At 54.3% G+C, this 17,738-nt stretch overlaps 1 protein-coding gene across 3 annotated transcripts in view; it reads left to right on the plus strand.

Moving 5' to 3' along the window:
- TRAPPC12 (trafficking protein particle complex subunit 12) overlaps nucleotides 1–17,738 on the plus strand; it is an 89,841-nt gene that overhangs the window by 24,624 nt on the left and 47,479 nt on the right. For all 3 annotated transcript variants that reach the window (XM_062208904.1, XM_062208905.1, XM_062208903.1), the window contains exons 4-5: nucleotides 8,458–8,571; nucleotides 11,827–11,965. In XM_062208904.1, coding sequence (XP_062064888.1) covers nucleotides 8,458–8,571; nucleotides 11,827–11,965 — 253 coding nt within the window. The remainder of the gene's footprint in view (nucleotides 1–8,457; nucleotides 8,572–11,826; nucleotides 11,966–17,738) is intronic.

Raw genomic sequence — 17,738 nt, forward strand, 5'->3', positions numbered from 1 at the left:
TCTTCCATCTGCTAGTTCACTCCCCAAATGGCCACAACAGCCCAAGCTGAGCCAATCTGAAACCAGGAGCCGGGTGTTTCTTCCGGGTTTCCCACATGGGTGCAGGAGCCTGAGGACTTGGGCTTTCCCAGGCCATAGCAGAGAGCTGGATTGGAAGTGGAGCAGCCGGGACTCGAACCAGTGCCCATACAGGATGTTGGCACTGCAGGCGGTGGCTTTACCCACAAAGCCACAGTGCTGGCCCCTGTTTCACAGTTCTTTTTAATGTCTGTACATGCTAGGTGCCACATTAACAAACTGCTTTGGAAATTAAGAAGCAATGGCAGTAGATGAGGCCACTGCCCACAGAGTCCACCCTAGAGGGAAAACAGACAAGGTCATAATTAAGTTAATTTCGAGACCTCGTAAGCGCAGGACGCGTGACGGGCTGTGTGTCACAGCAGTGCTTCCTCACCCTTTCTCCATTATCGGCCCCCAAAGAGCACGCTGAGGTGTTTTCTCTGCATTTCTCACCACTGTGCTCAGCTCTCCTGTGAAATTAAATGCCAAGGAATAAGACTTGGTGGGCAGGGCTCATCTTCCAAGGGCTGCTGATCCTTGTCCTCAGAGATTCGTTTATGCCCGAAGAAGTAAATACCACCTGCTCGAGGGCACTGTGGCTGAACCAAGGAGGTGTGCACAGGGCGTTCCAATAGCAAGGTCTCGCCGTGGGCTGGAGGGCCCTCCTAAGCAGGACTTCAGCTGGACTTAAAGGGCGGTAATCTTTGTTTCTGGCTGGAGGGGCTGGAGGGGGAGCAGCTATGACAGGTGACCTCAGACTGGAAGCTAGGGGCTGGTGACAGGTGCAGATCGATTCTGTCTTCCCTCAGAACTGACTACTGGCATTTCCAGCTCTGGGGTGGCCAGTGAGAGAGTCCCAAGATGAAGCCGTTTTGAATAATTGGTATAATTGTGCTTCCCACGGCTGTGCTGTGCAGCCCCTCACAGTGCTGGTGGAAATTAAGGGTGCCTCCTGCACAGCTGAGGGCAGAGACGTTGGTAAGTACGGCCCAGACGGGCCTGGCTGGGCTGTGAGCATTGAGCACAAACAGAAGTTACACACGTGTAACAGAAACGAGGGCCATGTACTGGAACTCGCTTTCCAAGCCCTTAGTGAGTGCCTGCTGTCTACAGAGAATCGTATTTGTCTGTTTGGGTGGTGGTCTCTGCTCCCAAGACCCCATCCAGAAGGCAACAGGTGAGCACTCACACTGCAGAAGGGCAGCTCAGGCTGCTGGTCAAACTGCAGGCACAAAGACAACCAGTGTGTGCCCTAGCTCTCTCCCTGGAACTTGCCAGTGTTCCACCGCTCTTCATGAGCCTTCCCTTTCTGGTAGTCAGAAGCTGAGTCTGTGAGCTCAGCGGGAGCTGGAGGTGGCTCCTTTTATCTGGGGCAGCAGACTGGTGGCCGTGGGATGCTGCCCCCACCCCGTTTCCCAGCGCCGCCCTGGACACCTTGCTCAGGAGCCTCCTGGTCAGGTCAGCAGCACCGCCCCCTGAGTGGCGAGTTTCATGGTTTCCAAGGAGCTGACACACTCAGGCATCCAAGGCAGGCTGTGGAATTCACAGAGATGTCTGCGTTAGTGTTACTGACCTCACGTGGTCATTAAGTCATGTTCCAGGAAAAGAGCTGAGCATAGGAGAAAGCTGTGAGTGAAGAAAAAGCTACAAAGTGGCCCACATTTAAAAACTGACTACAGAGACACATGTAAGACTATGTGCATATGTGCAGGTGCACAATTGACTTTTTTTTTTTTTTTTTTTTTTTTTTTTTTTTGACAGTTAGACAGAGAGAAAGGTCTTCCTTCCGTTGGTTCACCCCCCTAAATGGCTGCTACGGCTGGTGCACTGCGCCGATCCGAAGCCAGGAGCCAGGTGCTTCCTCCTGGTCTCCCATGCGGGTGCAGGGCCCAAGCACCTGGGCCATCTTCCACTGCCTTCTGGGCAGAGCTGGACTGGAAGAGGAGCAACTGGGACAGAATCCGGCGCCCCAACCGGGACTAGAACCCAGGGTGCTGGTGCCACAGGTCGAGGATTAGCCTAGTGAGCCGTGGCGCCAGCCATCTTTCTTTTCTACATCACGCTTCACTGTTTCCTTGGGATTCCTGTGCTGTGGACAGGGGCTGGGTGCCACCCAGGGGGTGTTAGCTTAGGCAGCTCATCTGCATGACAGTAAGCGTTTAAGAGCTGCTGGTGGGCAGGCTTTTGGCAAAGCAGTTGAAATATTACCTGGGACTCAGGTTTGATCCTGGCTCTGCTCCCAATTCCACCTTCCCTCTAAATGAAGTCTTGGAGGCAGCAGGTGATAGCTTTAGGAATTTGGGTAGAAAGCTAGGGGGACTCCCTCACATATTTTTAAGTTATGCAAAATGCTTTATTATAAATTTGAATGGCTGTAAAGGATATGATTAGTTTCCAGCACACAGTTTACTGTGTGTGACTTAATTCCGTTTCCATCAACACACGGGACTGCAGGTTCAGTCAGTGTGTTGAGATTGCCACCCACTTGGCAGTGTCACCGCACACCAGTTACTTAGGCCCCCAGTTGCAGAAGAAACCTCACTTCATCTCGTAACCCAAATACACGTAGAGGTGTGAAGCTGGCAGCAGGCACTCCACCCCGAGTTAGTCCTTGGAGCCCCGTCCTCCGACAGCCATCGGTATCCTGCCCCATCTCTTGCCCCAGCACATCTGTCTCCAGCCCTTCCTTACCCCACCCCTGTGTCCATTCTGCCCAGCTCTGCAGCGTTGTTCTCTGTGCTTTGCCCAACATCAGAAGCCACTGTGTCATCACAGGCTGTCCTCCTCCACACTCAGCCTCATGGTGCCCTGTGTGTGGAATGCCCTTCTCCTCTCGTCCACCTGCCTTCCTCCCAGTCATCTGGCGGGGCTCTCATCCCTGTACCCCGGCCCCCTGTACTTAGGTGAGGAAACTTCAAAGCTCTTGGAAAAGTGAAATCAGAAGCTCACTTGATTTTTCTTTTTTGCAAAAATAATTTGAAGTCCATACATAGTTTTTTGAAAATACTCATTTCATGACCTGTGTGAGAGACCCTTGTATGTGTGGATTTGAAAACTCATTTACACCAAACTAAACCAGCCTTTTAGTTCTTGTCCACAAGCGTGATGCACCCTCAGCCGTGCGTATGTAGAGCTTGCATTATGTATCTCAGAGCACTCTTTTGTCGACCCTCTCTCTGTGGGCGTCCTCACGGCAGGTCCTTCTTTGTGCTCCTGCTGCCTGGCAAGGCGGGAGCCTCCTCCTCGGTGCTGAGTAGATGCGGGTGTATGGGTGCCTGGGATCTTCTGTGTACACGTGGAGGCAGCCACGGCAGCCACGGCATTCCCGCCAGCAGAGCACTGTGCGGGGGATCTGCTGTCTGCTGGCACCTGTGCCCCATCTGTCCGTGCTGTCCTCCAGGGGGTTGATTTTGTGATTCCTGACATCCGGGCATTCTGCTCTCCAAGTATATGAGAACACTGGAAAAATAAAACTTTAGATTATTCATTTCCAGAGATGGCCACAGCAACACTCATTGTGTAATGTCATGGCCCAAAACAGTAAGAGCAGCAGAATACCAGCCATGCCTTTGAGAAGCCTGCGGTGCAGCAGGTCCAGTGCCGGCTTCAGAGTGAAGAGACCTGGAGCAGAGGTCAGCCCTGGCGTGCTCGTTTTGTGTTTGTTAACGACGAAGGACTACTGAGTTCTGCATCTCACGGCGGTGGTAACCCAGGCAGTGACTCACCTCTGTGGGGTCAGCTCGCTGACAGTTGCTCAGTGTGTATCCGACAGTCATGACCCCAAAACCTTTGCCCTCACTGCTGACCTTGGCATCACACAGATGGGCTGGCCGGGACCAAGCCTTCAGCTTCTGGAGCTGCTCGCCTCCCTCTCGCCCGCCTGTGTTTGGCCACACCTGCCTTGGTCACCACGGGCTCCACCAACAGGATCAGCAGTTCCCGTGTGAAGCTCTGTGCAGCTGTCCCAGCAGCCAGTTTGTTCTGCTGCGCGCTGGGGGTCTTTCTGGCAGGGGCTCTGCTTTCCGTCCTTGCATCAGCTCTCTCCGCACTCCTGCTTTTCCCAGCTCGGCGGCCGTGGTCCTCATCTCGGAAATGCTCTTATCCAAATGCCACACATGCTTGCTTTGCCAGTCTTTCACTCATGTCTGAGAAGCTGTGCCCTTGGTGGATACAGCCTGCAGTGTCCTCTGAGCCGGCAGAGAAGCGCCCACATCCTGACCCCTGCACAGGGACACCTGTCAGCCCCACTGGCGGCCATGCTGTCGGGTCGCCCCGCCTTCTCCCATCTCCCCTCTACACTGTCTCTGCCGCCTTCCAGCTGCCCACCCAACCCTCCTGCCCCTGGTGAGAGACCTCACTGTCCCCAGGCCAAGCTGCACCGCCCCCTCCCCCAACTTTGTTCTCACCATTGATGACCCTTTCTTTCTCCACCTAAGTCCACAACTGCTTTCTTACACACTCAAGTCTTAGGCGTTTGGCTAAACAAAGTCTCACCCCTGGTGGCCGCGTCATCTCTCTCCCTCCCGTGACATCATGGTAACCCTCAGACTCCCTGGAGTTCCCAAGAAAGTCAGCTCTCTGCTTCCTACTTCTCATTTCAGCGAGCTTCATTCCCATGCAACTTCCATCTCGCCAGCCGGCCAGCGTAAACAGGGCCACAGTCCACTCTGTCTCAGAACCTGCTGGCCACTTAGCTCTCCCTCATGCTGCCTCCACGGAGCCCGCTCCTGCTGGGACCCCCAGTTCTCAGCAGTCCACTACCTCCACTTCCCTGTACTGCCTCCCAGCCCCTGTCCCCCTGCACACAGACTACCAGTGCCAGCCTGGCCTGACTGCTTTACTCACATCTGCGTGGGCCCCTTACATCCCACCCATCTCTGCAAGGGGCCTAGTGCTTTCAGATGTGCTGCTGGCAGGTGCGCTGGCAAACCAGTGACAGCCAGTGAGGCCCAGCCTCACCCCCAGACCCTCGTCACCCTTTGTCCTCACCTCCCAGCCCTGCCTCGGAGCACCTGTCACCCGCATGTCCTCTCATGCCCACGGTGTCACCTCCTGCTCCCCACCACTCACTTCAGGCTCTCGGAGTGCTGTGCCTTCCTCTAGGGGCTCAGCTTCTCCCCACTCAGGGGGCTCGCTTTCCTGTCCCCTGTGCAGGCTGTTCCCTGGGGGAAGACTTTCCTCGCCTCTGTGTAGCAGGAAAAGCCCGTGTGCTGGACCAGGAGCCCAGAGAGGGGAGCTGTAGCTAACCGCCCCTGGTCACGGGGCTGCCTGGATGCACACATGGAGCTGGCTCACACTTGGCGGGCTCTTTCCCTCTCACTTCGTCCCATTTGCAATTCAAGGGGAGTATGCTTAGCCACTTACATTACATAAAATGGTTATTGCACTGAATTTAGACTAGAGAAGGCATTTGGAGACAGTTTTAGTAAATTATCTTATCTGGTCTAAAAATACTTCTGAGCTGTCAACCAGAACATGGAAATCCTGTATTTCTTGAAGCCCTTCTGCCATGGCTGGGGCAGTTGGGGAAATTGGCTAGCACTAGTTTCATTTTCCCAGTTGGCCAGTTGTTCTCAGAATGCTGGAGAGCATGCCACAGACCCTTGCCATGTGGAAATGGTGCATAACCCAGGGGCAGCCGTAGCAGTTGGCAGACTGGCTGCATAATGTATGTGCCCAGTTCCATGTCACCACGGGGGAAGGAAGCTACAAGGTATACTGAAGAAATCACATTTGTATTATGCAGTCTAGAGGCCGGGCTGGAGACTGGTTCTCACTGTCAGGCTGTGGCAGGTGCAGGTCTCCAGAAACACGTGAGAGAAAACGCTGAGAAGTCCTGACAGCGAGGTGCCGCTGCAGCCCAGGAGAGCAGCCCAGATCCAAGCACTGACAGCACCAGATGTGGGCGAGGTTGTAGAGCGACAGGCACTTCACACGTTGCTGGCGGGAATGCAAAGTAGCGTGGCCACTTTAGAAGAAAGGGAAAAAGCTGGACGATTTCTTACAGAGCTGAACACGCGATTCGATCCAGCAGTTCCACTATTGCGTTGCTCCACTGTGTATTTCACCCAAGTAAGGTGCATGCTCTCATCCACACAGAAGCTTGCCCGTGGGTGTTTACAGCAGCTCTGTTCATAGTTGTCAAAAACACGAGGCAACCAAGGTGCCCTCAGTAGGTGAGTGGGCACCCACTCAGCGGGAGGTTGTTTGGCACCCCTGGGACGAGCGGAGGAGCCTGAGGTGCCTGCAGCTGGGAAGATGGGGTGGCCCGTGTCAGCTCCACAGCAGGGACTGTCGTGCAGCCCCCAGCCCTGGGCCGATGTCTTTGCTCACTCGTCTTGTCACTGAGCGTTCATTTACGGCACAAACGCACACAAGAGAGGGGGAAGGAAAAGGCTTTCCCATCAGGAGGTGGGTTGTCCTTGCTGATAGACTTATAAGAAATTATCGAGAGGCTGGCACCGTGGCCACTGCCTGTGACACCATTATCCCGGTTGGGTGCTTTTTTGTGTCTCGGCTGCTCCACTCCCAATCCAGCTCCCTGCTAATGGCTTGGGAAAAGCAGTGGAAAATGGCCCAAGTTTTCAGGGCTTTGAAACCCGCGTAGGAGACCTGCACAAAGCTCCTGACCCCTGGCTTCAGCCTGGCCCAGCCCTAACCATTGCAGCCATCTAGAGTGAACCAGCAGTTGGAAGACCACTCTCTGTTTCCTTGTCTGTCTCTCTCCCCGTGTGTGTGTGTGTGTGACAGACTTTGGGGAGAACAGGTTGGATTTAGTGGGAACAACCTTAAGCGTGAGGTTCATGTTTAATGTCTGCTTCACACCTGGCACACGCTTGGTGCTTTTGTCTGCCACCTGAGTCCTCCCATCAGTGAGGTGGAGCCCAGCTGCTCTGCAGATCTGATCAGTCCTGAGCCACGAGCCCGTGGGCAGAGTGCAGGGCTGCTCACGGCTGTGACCCAGCCCATCGCTGCCACCAGCCTCCCAGTGCCCATGTTCCTGTCAGGGGCTGTGTTCATGTGGCCTCACCACTTAGAACTCTCCCCGTCTCTGTCTTCCCTCTCTCTCTGGTGCTCTACCTTTGAAATAAATACATACATCCGAAATCCAGGCATGGGTTTTACATAATACAGCTGGCGAAGCAGAGGCCTCTCTCATAGAAGATGTGTGTGACGCACGCCAGTGTATGCTTTCAGTTGGTTCATGTAAGTCTTCCTTACAACCCTCCAGTGGCTTCCCCTTGCCCTCAGGGTGAGTCCAGAATCTTGGCCTGAGGCCCTGCCTGTGTTTTCCTTCACTTCCTCACTTCTTCCTCTGCCTGTGCCCCAGCCTCGCCAGGTTCCTTGCTGCTCCTCAGGCATGCTCTGCCTTTGGGGTAGCATCGACTGCTCACCCAGCTCTTTTCCTCTGCCTGGAGGGTCTGTGCCTCTTGCCTAACTAGGGGTCTGTGCTCCTGGTCGTCCTTGCGGTCTTGGCTGTTATTCACCCACCCTCCCCACACTCCACTGGCAAGTAAGTTGGGCCACCTGACCATACGCTTCCAGGGAAACCTAAACTTCCTACTGAGGAAGCACCTGGCGTGCCTGCAAGCCCGTTTAATCAACCACCAGGATTGCTTCGTGTGTGTCTCCCTTGCTAGTGCAAAGGCATGGCTTCCGGTCACCAGGCTGCCCCCCCGCCGGTGCTCTCACCAGCAGGGAGATGTGGAGGCCGCCTGTCCGCTGATGCCCAGTGGTGTACCTGCAGCGCTGGAGGCAGCGCCTGCCACGCTGAGAGGGTGGATCTTGAGCATCCACTACGAGCGCCCTAAAAGATTCAAGTACTCCCTCTGATGCCTCCCCATGCGTTTGCTTCGTAGCCGTCCTCTGCTGTTGAGGAGAAAGAAGCAAGAGTTCAAGTTTGTGAGCCAGTCTGTCGGGGCCAGCCAGCCTCTCTGCGGCTCGGTCACAGCCTGCAGGGCCATCGCAGGCCAGCCTGTGTTCAGTGCCTTTTGTTCATGTTGATGCCATATGTTGAGCGTGCAGAACCACTCACTTTACAGTCACAGCAGATCTTACAGACACATAAATATATGCAGCACAGAGCATGAAAATGAAGTTTCGATTTTGCATCGACAGAAACCTTGTCTTGCTGAAAAGGAGACCAGTCTCGTCGATTGTGTATCATTTGTGTGAACGCGAGTGTTTTCATGATTTGCTCATTTCCAGCTGTAGCCCACACTTGGCTCCCTGGGTGCCTGGTCACACGTGTACCCTGATGCGTAGCGCACCCCTCTGCTCCACCGGCCAAGCCGGCTCAGCACGGATACAGACGGCTCTGTGCAACGGCTTCTGAAGATGCCGACTGTGTGCAGTGGCCGTGTTTTATGCTCGTGTATTTTCTGTTGTGTCTTACAGAGCTGCAAAAACTGGAGGGCAGCAGTTGACCTGTGTGGACGCCTTCTCACCGCCCATGGCCAAGGCTACGGCAAGAGCGGGCTGCCCACCAGTCATACCACAGATTCGCTGCAGGTAGGAACACCTTGCAGTTGCTTTATTTTTATTTGGCTTATCATAATTAGAAGACATGGGGACTGTGGTTTTTCATGCCAGTGAGAACGATTTGAGAACAAACTCTAGCTCTTCCTTTCTTAATGATTGTGTGTGTGACACCAGCATGAACTGGACTCCCCACCCCCCTGAATCTCAGCAGTTCAAGCACAGGGTGTTTGGCACACAGCCACCCAGCAGACCCCAGCCCTGGGCCAAGGTGGGCGGGGAGCCCCCTCTCATGATGGCAATGACAGCCACTCTGCAGACTCCGGGGCCTCTGGGCCTGGCAGAAATGGTGGCATCAGGGTGTTCTGTCTGCACAGAGCAAGGCCCCACGCGCTGTGTGCTCTCCTTGCTAGAGCGTCACTTGTTCTTAAATTTAAAATAGAAGGGGACAGCTGCAAGCATCCTTGAATTCTCACCTTTCCTGGGGGGCTTCCTAACTGCTACCCCAAGTCGTGTGGGAGTCGTCCAGCACTAGGCACTCACAGATGCTCCGCAGCCACCAAGAACCCCTGGGAGTCACCGGGGACTGCGGGTGCACTTATTTCAGGGAGGGCCGCCTCCTCTGCCTCTCATCAAGAGTGGACTGCGTCCTTTGGTCCCCCTGAAACTGCGGCTAGTGCTGAACCCCGGCGTGCTCTGTTCTTCCCTCTCTCGCACAGATTTCACGCCTTTCCATCGCAAGTACTTGCCGTGCACTGTGGCTGAGTGTAGTTCAAGGTGCAACGGTAGAACTCGCACCATCCTCTTTTTCCGTCCTTACAATTTCATGAATATAATATTTATTCTTTCCATAGATGTTAGCAACCTCAGACAGAATTGTTTCCTTCCCTTATCCAGTTGGGAGCTGTACCTTTGTGCTTAGAGAAAGCACTGTGGCATCTCCTTTGCACATCCCCGTGGCCAGCATCACCCCTCCAGTGCTGCGGAGCCATGACCATGACTCAGTGAAGTAAGGGGGCCTTGAACACAGCACTGTGCTGCCACACCTGGATCCGACGCCACAGGGCCGCTGGTGGCTGCACAAAACCAAGCTGGGCTAGGCGAGGGGAAGGTGTGGGGCTTTATCCCATTACTCAGGGCGGAGTGCAGTTTGAAACTTGCTATTGTTTCTGTAATTTCCCATGAATATTTTTGTTTTGTTGTTTTTCCAATGATTGATTTATTTGAAAGGCAGAGCAACTAAGTGGGGGGATAAGGAAGGGGAGAGATCTTCCATCCACTGGTTCATTCCCCAAATGGCTGCAACAGCCAGGGTTGGGATCAACTGAAGCCAGGAGCCAATCTCCCCTGTGGATGGCAGGGGCCCAAGCACTTGGGCTGTCTTCCGCTGCTTTCCCAAGTGCCTTAGCAGGGAGTTGGATTGGAAGTAAAGCTGTTGGGACTCAAACTAGCATTCTAATATGAGATGCCAGCATCTTAGGCAGTGACTTAACCCACTGCACCTCACTGCCAGCCCCTTGATGTTGAAGTTTTTATTAATTTGTTTTATTTGAAACAGAGAGCGTGAGAGACAGACACGCAGATGTGGATAGATCTCTAATTAGCTGATTCACTCCCCAGAGGCCCAGAACAGCTGGGGCTGGGCCAGGCTGAAGCCAGGAGCTAGGAATTCAATCCAGGCCTCCCATGTGGCATGAGAGATCTAACTATCTGAGCTGTCATCTGCTGCCTCGCAGGGTGCAGATTCGCAGGAAGGTGGAACTGGAAGAGGCGCCTGGACTCAAGCCAGGCATTCTGATGTGGGGTATGGGCATCGCAGTGGACGTCTTAACCAGTGCACCAGATACGGAAGGGAGAGCACGCACCAGGGGGCTCACTCTAGAGGACAGATGAGAGGAGCGCTCCCTGCCTCCTCATCTCTCCACCCTTTGGTTTGCTAAATCATAGCTTATTTTCCTTCCCGTCTCTCAGCTCATCAGCACCTCTGTCAGGCCCCCATGGGAGTGTTGTGCTGCCTTTTGTGAACCTGCTGCATGTCTTGATTCACAGTCATTCAGTTAATAGCCCCTCAAACACTCCTGAAGCACAGTGTGGGTCATCTCGCTTTCCTGCTCAGAAACCATGCAGAGCACCTGCCTGCCCTCCAAGTCAAGTGCAGCCAAGTGCAGTGTGCGAACCCTCCAACCTGTGGCCATGAATGTGGAGGCTGTGAGAGGACGCTGGGCTCGGCCTGAAACCCATCCCTTCTTTCTGTTACCTGCTGTGTGATCTTGGGCACCTGATGCTGCTCTTTAACGTCAGTTTTATTTTAAACTAGTAATTCCTTTTTTCCATGTAAATTTTTAATTGGCAAATTGAAAATGTGTGTATTTATAGTGTACAACATGATTTTTTAAAGACTGGCTTATCTGAAAGGCAAAGAGAGAGAGAGAGAGAGAGAGAGGAGTGCACCTGTTGGTTCGCTCCCCAGATGGCTGCAACAGCTGTCTGAAGCCAGGACTGGCACAGCATCCAGGTCTCTCATATGGGTGCAGGGGCCCAAACACTTGAAACATCCTCTGCTGTCTTCCCAGGCACATTAACACGGAGCTGGATCAGAAGTAGAGCAGCCAGGACTCAAACCAGTGCCCGTATGGGCTGCTGGTGTCGCAGGTGGCAGTTTAAACCACTGTGCCACAACACTGGCCCCACAACATGTTTTGATGGTGAAATGAGATCATGCGCTCTTTCCTAAGGTACATGTTTACTTCTAGAATCCTCCAGCTCTCTAGTTTGCACTTCTGTCACTTTCTTGGGTGCACTCAGGAGTGCCCTGTGCACACAAGCCTCGCAGACAGCCCACATTGAGCGCTTATTCCTTCCACTCCCTAGTGCTAGACCCATCCCTGGCCTTTGACTCTAGACATTCTGCATCCCTCAAGGCCACCCTCCACACACCATCCGCCTGTGACCTGCTCCAGGTCTCAGGTGCGTCCCCAGCGGGACGTCCTTCTTGGGGCAGGGGCCGTGTTTGAATCTTCATAACACCACCTGTGGTGATTTGCGAACCTGCCCCAGCAGGGGGTTGTCGAGTTAAACCGAATCAGGATCATTTGCCTCGTTATTATTAAACTGAAGTGTATTCTTATAAACATATAATTTTGCAAATGTGCAAAGATAACAAGTTAGTTTAGCCCTTGTTTTAAATATTAAAATTCAAACTCTGATGCCAAATGACTAAGGCATAGGGATTTCTGGACTTGACGTGTGTAGATAACTTCTTATTTCAACTGCATCTTGTGTTTCCAGCTTTGGTTTGTGCGGCTGGCGCTGCTGGTGAAGCTGGGCCTCTTCCAGAACGCTGAGATGGAATTCGAGCCCTTTGGAAATCTGGATCAGCCAGACCTGTATTATGAATACTACCCCCACGTGTATCCCGGACGGAGGGGTAAGCGGCGGTGCTTCATAGTTGGACGTTTGCATGTGTTTTTGTTCTGCTCTGCTTTGCTTTACACATAATTAGGTGTCAGCAGTTTCCCTTATTTAATTAATTCTGAAAAACTGAACAAGTTGCCTGGCATGAAGCCTCCCCACGCAGGGCTGTGAATGCAGTGACTCAGGGGGGGACCACGTCCTGTCAGAGCAGTGTGGTTGGGGTGGGGCTGGGCACAGCCTGCACCACTGGACTGGCCACAGGTGACGAAGCACCCTCATGTCAGGACCAGTACACCCCAGCACATGTACAAGCACAGCACCGTCCCCACCACACGGACCACGCCATGGTGTATTCTTGTTTTAAGTCTGGTTATGACCCATAAGGGATTGCAGTCATGACTGCTGCTTGGAAAAGTCTGGGTCCTGGCAAAGGGAGGTTCTGAAGAGGCTCAAGACTGAGCTGAGGAAGGAGACGGGCAGGCTGTATACATGCTCGTTCCCTGGAGGGGATGCGCTAGAGATGGCTCCTGGTTTACACCGAGGACAGGGCATCTTGGTGTGATGTCCCTGTAAGGCAGTGTGGGCACCGTTCCTGGGAGCAGGGCCCAGTCTGGCTCCTCACCCAGCCTCCGCAGACTGGGACAGGTTGGTTCGTAACCTGTGCCCCAGTGTCAGTCCCAGAGAACAGGACGTTCACTCACCTCCTGGGGTGCCTGAGGATGAAGTGTCCTCCACGGAGGTTGCTTAGAATTGCTTAGGACCACACTGGCACAGGACTGTTCCCACATTTGTGGTTTTTCTTACTTTTACAAATTGGTCAGCAGTACCTGTTAGATTCCAGCACAATCGTCTTTGTGAAATCAGCGGCTCAGCATTTCTTCTAAGAGGCAGTGGTTAGAAAATGTAAAGACAGGCTGGAGTAGATGGTGCAGGTGGGGACAGCACAGGAGGTGTCGACCTGGAGTAGAGGGTGCAGGTGGGGACAGCACAGGAGGTGTCGACCTGGAGTAGAGGGTGCAGGTGGGGACAGCACAGGAGGTGTCGACCTGGAGTAGAGGGTGCAGGTGGGGACAGCACAGGAGGTGTCGACCTGGAGTAGAGGGTGCAGGTGGGGACAGCACAGGAGGTGTCGACCTGGAGTAGAGGGTGCAGGTGGGGACAGCACGGGAGGTGTAGACCTGGAGTAGAGGGTGCAGGTGGGGACAGCACGGGAGGTGTAGACCTGGAGTAGAGGGTGCAGGTGGGGACAGCACAGGAGGTGTCGACCTGGAGTAGAGGGTGCAGGTGGGGACAGCACAGGAGGTATAGAGAGAGACCTGGTTAGTATTGAAGTAAACTATTGTAGATGATTCAAAAAATTAAGTCAACATTTTTTTATCCCAGTTGATAGCAGCAAGTAAATAGGTGAATTCAAAACGCTAGAAGCGAAAACATTTCTTCAACTTCCTTTAGTGTTTTTTCTTAAAGCGTTTGCCTGTATTGGAGGGGTTAGGCAAGGACAGAGGCACCAGCATGCCTGGCTCTCCCTTGCTGGCCTTCATCAGTCTGTGACTTTCACAGGACACAGCCTGTGGGAACTGGTCTGCATTACCCTGGTTACCCAGCTCGGAGACTTTGCCTCGTGAGGAGAGGACCATTCAGCCGCCATCCTTGCGAGTGTTAAAACCGTCCCTCCCTTCTGACGGAGGGCACTTACCCCTCGCAGGAAAGAAGAACCGGGAAAGATGAACCTTAAGACCTGAAGTCGTGATGCAGGCGCCTGTCCTGACGTGGCAGAGTGAGCAGCAGGCTCAGGCAGGCAGATTGGCAGCACCACGGCGTGGGCTCCTGTCCTCCCTGTGCACACACGCAGGCACAAGCACGCACACACCATGGCCTGTCAACTCGGCCATGGCTCCACGGGATCATGGGGAGAAGCAGTGCAGCCAGGCCCAGAGGCAGGCCGGTGCTTTGAGGGCCCCCACTGCCTCCACCTTGCCTACAGCTGGGAGGGCCAGGCTCACGGGGCTCAGCGGCCTTTCAGAGGGACCCTGGCAGCATCACTGGAACCGGGAATTCCTCATCCCAGGAGTGGCTGGGCCTGGGCCTGTGTTGGGAATGGGACTTTGCTTCTGCTGCACTCCAGGCAGGAAGCTGCCCGGCAGGTGGTGAGTGCCATCACCGGGTCGGAGCATTGTGTCATCCAGTCCACACCTGGGGATGCCCGCCGTGACCCTGCCACGCCCGTGTTTGGAGACATGCAGCCGTGTCTGTCCTGGGGGTGGTTTTCTAGCTAGCAGATTACGTGTTCCTTTCTCTTCTGCACCTTCTTTGAGGTCTGTCCTTTGGGTAGAAGGCAGTGAGCAACCTGGCAGCCTGAGAGAGCAGGGTTCTCTGACTTCCTGATAGTCTGGCCTAAAGGCAGTCAGTGGAAAGGGTCATTGCTTCGTGTAATGGGGAAGTTCCAGAATGTTCCTGCGTAACCAGTTATGCCTGGGAGCGCTGGAAGTCAAAACATGACCATTCTCAGTTTGCTTAGAAGGAGCAGAATTAAAAAAAGTAAAACCGGGGCCTGGCTCAATAGGCTAATCCTCTGCCTCGCAGCGCCAGCACACTGGTTCTAGTCCCAGTCAGGGCGCCAGATTCTGTCCCGGTTGCCCCTCTTCCAGGCCAGCTCTCTGCTGTGGCCTGGGAGTGCAGTGGAGGATGGCCCAAGTGCTTGGGCCCTGCACCCCATGGGAGACCAGGAGAAGCACCTGGCTCCTGCCATTGGATCACCGCAGTGCACCGGCCGCAGCGTGCCAGCCACGGCGGCCATTGGAGGGTGATCCAACAGCAAAGGAATACCTTTGTCTCTGTCTCTCTCTCTCACTGTCCACTCTGCCTGTCAAAAAAAAAAAAGTAAAACCAGGTTTCTTCCCAGTGCTTGGCTGCATCAGCCCTCTGCATCCCACCTCTCTCCTCCGACAGGCACAGGCCCTGTCCACCCCTGTGGGACCATCTGACCTGGGAGCTGGCAGCTGATTGCCACACGTGTTTTGTCTGCTGCTAACAAAAATTCTGACGGAGTCCAGTCCCGTCTCGTGTTGGGGCCACACCAGCACACTAAAGTGTGTAGCAATGTGGCATGTCCTGGTTTCCTTTCCTGCTGAGGTCCGTGGACCCTAGATTCAAAATGACGTTTCATACGCCAGCTGCTTCTGAGTTTATGGTGGCGTCGGAGAGTAAGACTGAGAGGCAGGTGTTTCCTGTCGTGGCCCAGTGAAAACCCCTGGCTCCCCACTGATGTGCTGCACACGCCTCAGACATCTCCACAGGCGGGAGACGGCCGAGGAGCACAGCTCCTGGCCCAGAGAGCTACCTGCCGTCCTGCCCCTGTGCCTGAGACGCTTTCCCAAGGGTGTGCAGACTGGAGAGCGTGCTTCTCATTCTGCCTGAAATTAAATTACACTGGGATAGGGATAAAGAGAAGACAGTAGCTGTGCGTCATTAAGCAGCTAATTTAAATTATGAAATAGACATAAATCCTACGTGCATTTTAGCTAAAGTGTATTAACATTCATCCACAGGGCAGACTGTGTGTTCACTCATTTTTCTTCTCATTTTGTGGAATAACAGCAGAAATGGAAGATTTTGATTCATTCATTTCATTTTAGCTTGCTATATATAAGCAAAACAAGTCATTAAAATGTGCTTTAAAAGGGCGGTTATAATGATACAAACAAATAACTCTTATGAATGAGCTTTAATATATTTCATTGAAATATTGGCATGATTTTTACCCATTCAGAACATCCATAACAAGACACATAATGAATCGTGTAGAAGGCATGAAGTTGTTTGTTTTTCGAACCCAGGAAAAGAACAGTGCTGTGGAACAGTGTTGCTGGTATTGCTGGCGGTTTTAGTGGCGTTGGCTGGTTGGAGGACAGCTTGTGTGCGTCGTGGCTCCTCTGTTCTTTCCCTTCCTCGTTTTTCCTCTGTTCTCGTCTTCCACTCCATCTGTCATTTCTTCCCTGCTTTTGCTATACCTCCGGGCCTAGGAGCAGAGGTTGAGTTAAAAGCCACCTGTCTTACCAGACTTCACGTAGGTTGGGAAGTTCCAGCTAGGTGTTCAGAAAGTGGTGGCTGGGGGCGGTAAGCAGGCTGTCTGGTCTTCTGTTAGCGGCAAGTCCCCTGGGTCCCCCCAGGACACACGCAGAGACCATGCGGTGTCATTTTGGTCAGACTTGGCACATCAGAGTTAAACTCCTACCCAAGCTCCCTGTCTGTAATTGTCACACAGCTCCAGGAAGTTCAGAGCAGCAGAGCTGGCCGTGCTCGCAGAATATGTCAAAACAAAAAAAGCAGTCGACAGAAAGCTTGCTGTTAACGCTTCTCCTCTCTGCCATACGGGGATGTGGGTCCCCAAGCCTGGAGGGTGCAAGAGAAGATAGGTGTGTCTGATGCCCGCCTCCCCACCTGCAGTTCTGTGGCATGGGGAGGCAGGTCCGTCTATGTGGGGCGTGGGGAGACAGGTCCGTCTGTGCGGGTGGGGAGACAGGTCCATCTGTGCAGGTGGGGAGACAGGTGCCTCTGTGTGCGGTATGGGGAGACAGGTCCGTCTGTGCAGGTGGGGAGACAGGTCCGTCTGTGTGTGGCGTGTGGAGAGAGGTCCGTCTGTGCGGGTGGGGAGACAGGTCTGTCTGTGTGCGGCGTGGGGAGACGTCCGTCTGTGCGGGTGGGGAGACAGGTCCATCTGTGCAGGTGGGGAGACAGGTGCCTCTGTGTGCAGTATGGGAAGACAGGTCCGTCTATGTGCGGCGTGTGGAGAGAGGTCCGTCTGTGCGGGTGGGGAGACAGGTCTGTCTGTGTGTGGCGTGGGGAGACGTCCGTCTGTGCGGGTGGGGAGACAGGTCCATCTGTGCGGGTGGGGAGACAGGTCCGTCTGTGTGCGGCGTGGGGAGACAGGTCCATCCGTGTGCGGCGTGGGAAGACAGGTCCATCTGTGTGCAGGGAATGGGGAGACAGGTCCATCCGTGTGCGGCATGGGAAGACAGGTCCGTCTGTGTGCGGGCGGGGAGACAGGTCCGTCTGTGTGCGGGTGGGGAGACAGGTCCATCTGTGTGTGACGTGGGGAGACAGGTCCGTCTGTGTGTGGCATGGGGAGACAGGTCCGTCTGTGTGTGGCGTGCGAAGACAGGTCCGTCCGTGTGCGGGTGGAGAGACAGGTCCGTCTGTGCGTGTGGGGAAACAGGTCCGTCTGTGTGCGGGTGGGGAGACAGGTCCGTCTGTGTGCGGGTGGGGAGACAGGTCCGTCTGTGCGTGTGGGGAGACAGGTCCATCTGTGTGTGACGTGGGGAGACAGGTCCATCTGTGTATGGCGTGGGGAGACAGGTCCCTCTGTGTGGCATGCGGAGACAGGTCCGTCTTTGTGCAGGTGGGGAGACAGGTCTGTGTGTGGGTGGGGAGACAGGTCCATCTGCGGGTGGGCAGACAGGTCCGTCTGTGTGTGGCGTGGGGAGACAGGTCCGTCTGTGTGCGGGTGGGGAGACAGGTCCGTCTGTGTGCGGGTGGGGAGACAGGTCCGTCTGTGCGTGTGGGGAGACAGGTCCATCTGTGTGTGACGTGGGGAGACAGGTCCGTCTGTGTGTGGGTGGGGAGACAGGTCCGTCCGTGTGCGGGTGGAGAGACAGGTCCATCTGTGTGTGGCATGGGGAGACAGGTCCATCCGTGTGTGGCGTGGGGAGACAGGTCCCTCTGTGTGTGGCATGCGGAGACAGGTCCATCTTTGTGCGGGTGGGGAGATAGGTCCGTCTTTGTGCGGG

Source organism: Lepus europaeus, chromosome 13 (assembly GCF_033115175.1).
Source record: "Lepus europaeus isolate LE1 chromosome 13, mLepTim1.pri, whole genome shotgun sequence".
In the NCBI taxonomy this organism is placed as follows: domain Eukaryota; kingdom Metazoa; phylum Chordata; class Mammalia; order Lagomorpha; family Leporidae; genus Lepus; species Lepus europaeus.